We start from the raw sequence: 2,315 nt of genomic DNA on the forward strand, positions 1-2,315 counted from the left end.
TGACCTGCTTCTGATATTTTCTTCCTCTTATTTTGTTTGTTCTTAGCTGGAAGAAGAAAAGAGGCGTCAGAAGATTGAGAGCTGGGAGAGCATGAAGGAAGGAAAGAGTTACAAGGTGGCTTCTCGCCTCAGTCAGGTGAGGATGTAGATTCGGGTTTGTTGAACAGAATCCTGCCAGCTTCTTGGATATCCGTGCTTGTTTTGGCCATTAGTGACTTGTGGGAGGACAATGGCACTTGGCTGTATAACTATTATTATACAGGATATATATAGCGCCAACAGTTTGCGCAGCGCTTTACAATAGAAGGAAGACATTATAATTACAAGACAAGATGGTAAGGAGGGCCCTGCCCCTGAGGGCTTACAATCTAAAAGGGAGGGGCAAGTGATACATGAGGAGGTAGCTGTGTGTTGATTGTTTGAGAAAGTGATAGTTCAGTGGTCAGGTTGAGGTGGGATAGGCTTCCCTGAAGAGATAAATCTTAAGGGATCTTCTAAAGGCAGTCAGAGTGGGAGATAGTCGGACAGGTGAACATGTAGCGTGAAGCATGGTCAAAAAATATATAGTTAAGTTGGCCATGCACTGTAATATTTTCTTCTTTCAACCTGCGGGCTAAACGAAGAAAAAATTACCGATTCCTCCATGAATGCTTTAAGAGCATTGATCGAGGAATCTCCCGCTGTTTGCATTGTGTTCAGAATACCCGAACAGAGGCGGCATGATTGGCTGCCGGCTCTGTTCGTTCAAAGATTTTCCGACCGACTCCTTTGATCAGTTGATCAAGGGATGCCGGCCAAAAGGGTGCCGACAGCGGAACCCAGTGTGCGAGTTTCATCAAGAACCGGCTGAAATTTGTATAGTGTATGGCCAGCTTTAGTCTTCATGTTTTAGAACTTTCAAAAGTCAATTTGATTAGGATCTTATAACTGTATATCCAGTACTGTGTATGTCTAGAAATAAAAATATGCATGGTTAGAAACGTCTAGGGAGTTTTATCTAAGGTGAGTTATTACAGAAAAGCATTTATTGAAATCACTACTCTTCTTTGTGTGCAGCCACAGGAGCCATCTGCAAGTACCTCAGCAATGGCCTCTGCCCCAAAGCCCAAACCAGAACGAAGACCTCTCAGAGACGGTGGTCAGTATTTCTAGAATTTCATGTCACTAGGGAGCCATGCTAGAAAGATGGATATGAGTTTAATATAAATAAGTATCTGTACTGACTTTACATTGCCAAGCATGTCAACTATTTAATAAATGCATGCATGCACAGTATGAGTCTTGTGTATGGGCTGCCAATATAACTACAGGGGGCTGACGGCCATGTTGTACTTTAAAATGTTAACAGTTTGAATGCTAAAGCTTTGTGAGACTATGTAGAGATACTGCGGCTCATCACAAAGTTCCACATTCAGAGAGACTGCTGTAAACCAAAGCATTAAAAATCCACTGGCCGGCAGGGGGAGCTCTTTCATCATTGAAGGATTCATTTCTTCAGCACATACATGCACAGTATTAAACTTTATTGGCTGTTATAGTAATGTAGGATTCTGCCGCAGATTAGAACAAAGATGCATTTCAGGTATTTTTTTGTTTTTTTAGAATTTGAGAGCAGTGTTTCTTCTTTAAAAATCTGAGTCTACCCAGACTTCAGTTCTAGTGTCGGTGCAGTCAGGTCGACTTATCGACTAGCCTTGTATAGCTATCAAGTTGAAGGACCTTGCCAGATACAGTGGGTGACCATGAAGTTCCTTTAGTCTTCTGAAAACCAAACATGGATACTCCAGTTGCACAGAAAGATAGATTCCTTTGGCTGACCTCATCCAACATATTAACATAATAGTTGTCTTGGAGGGATTATAAATGGTCAGTGGGTGACTTCAAATAAGGAGCAGCCCCAGCCATCCACTGTGAACCCATGGCTTCTGTGGTGGGTGAAAGAGGATGCGCCATCTATTCTACCATTGTTTGAGTTTATTTTTTAGTGGGGTGGGGGGAATTTGGGTTTGCTTTTCAAGGTTATCATTGCCTGATGACCAGCTTAGACAGCCTGCCTGTGTGCTGACCTTCTTGGTATCCAGTTGAATTGGAACTACCTTGTGCATACTGATCAGTTCAATTGGTTAATAGGTGGCATTACTCAGTTCAACTAGTCTGGCCATATACTTTCAGAATTTTGCCAGAATCACGCTGAAAATCTAACAGTAAGTTGCCCTGCCAGTTCAACAAAAGTCAAATTTTGTTAAAAGAGCCGAGCCACAAATTGTTGCCCAATCAGTGGCTGCAACTAATCAGCAATTCTGACAATGGCGGGT

At 42.3% G+C, this 2,315-nt stretch overlaps 1 protein-coding gene across 1 annotated transcript in view; it reads left to right on the plus strand.

Annotated features, from left to right (window-relative positions):
* SELENOS (selenoprotein S) overlaps positions 1–2,315 on the plus strand; it is a 21,563-nt gene that overhangs the window by 18,385 nt on the left and 863 nt on the right. The window contains exons 4-5 of the mRNA XM_018566765.1: positions 47–136; positions 1,057–1,138. Coding sequence (XP_018422267.1) covers positions 47–136; positions 1,057–1,138 — 172 coding nt within the window. The remainder of the gene's footprint in view (positions 1–46; positions 137–1,056; positions 1,139–2,315) is intronic.

Source organism: Nanorana parkeri, unplaced genomic scaffold, assembly GCF_000935625.1.
Source record: "Nanorana parkeri isolate BGI_ZX_2015 unplaced genomic scaffold, ASM93562v1 scaffold973, whole genome shotgun sequence".
Lineage (NCBI taxonomy): Eukaryota > Metazoa > Chordata > Amphibia > Anura > Dicroglossidae > Nanorana > Nanorana parkeri.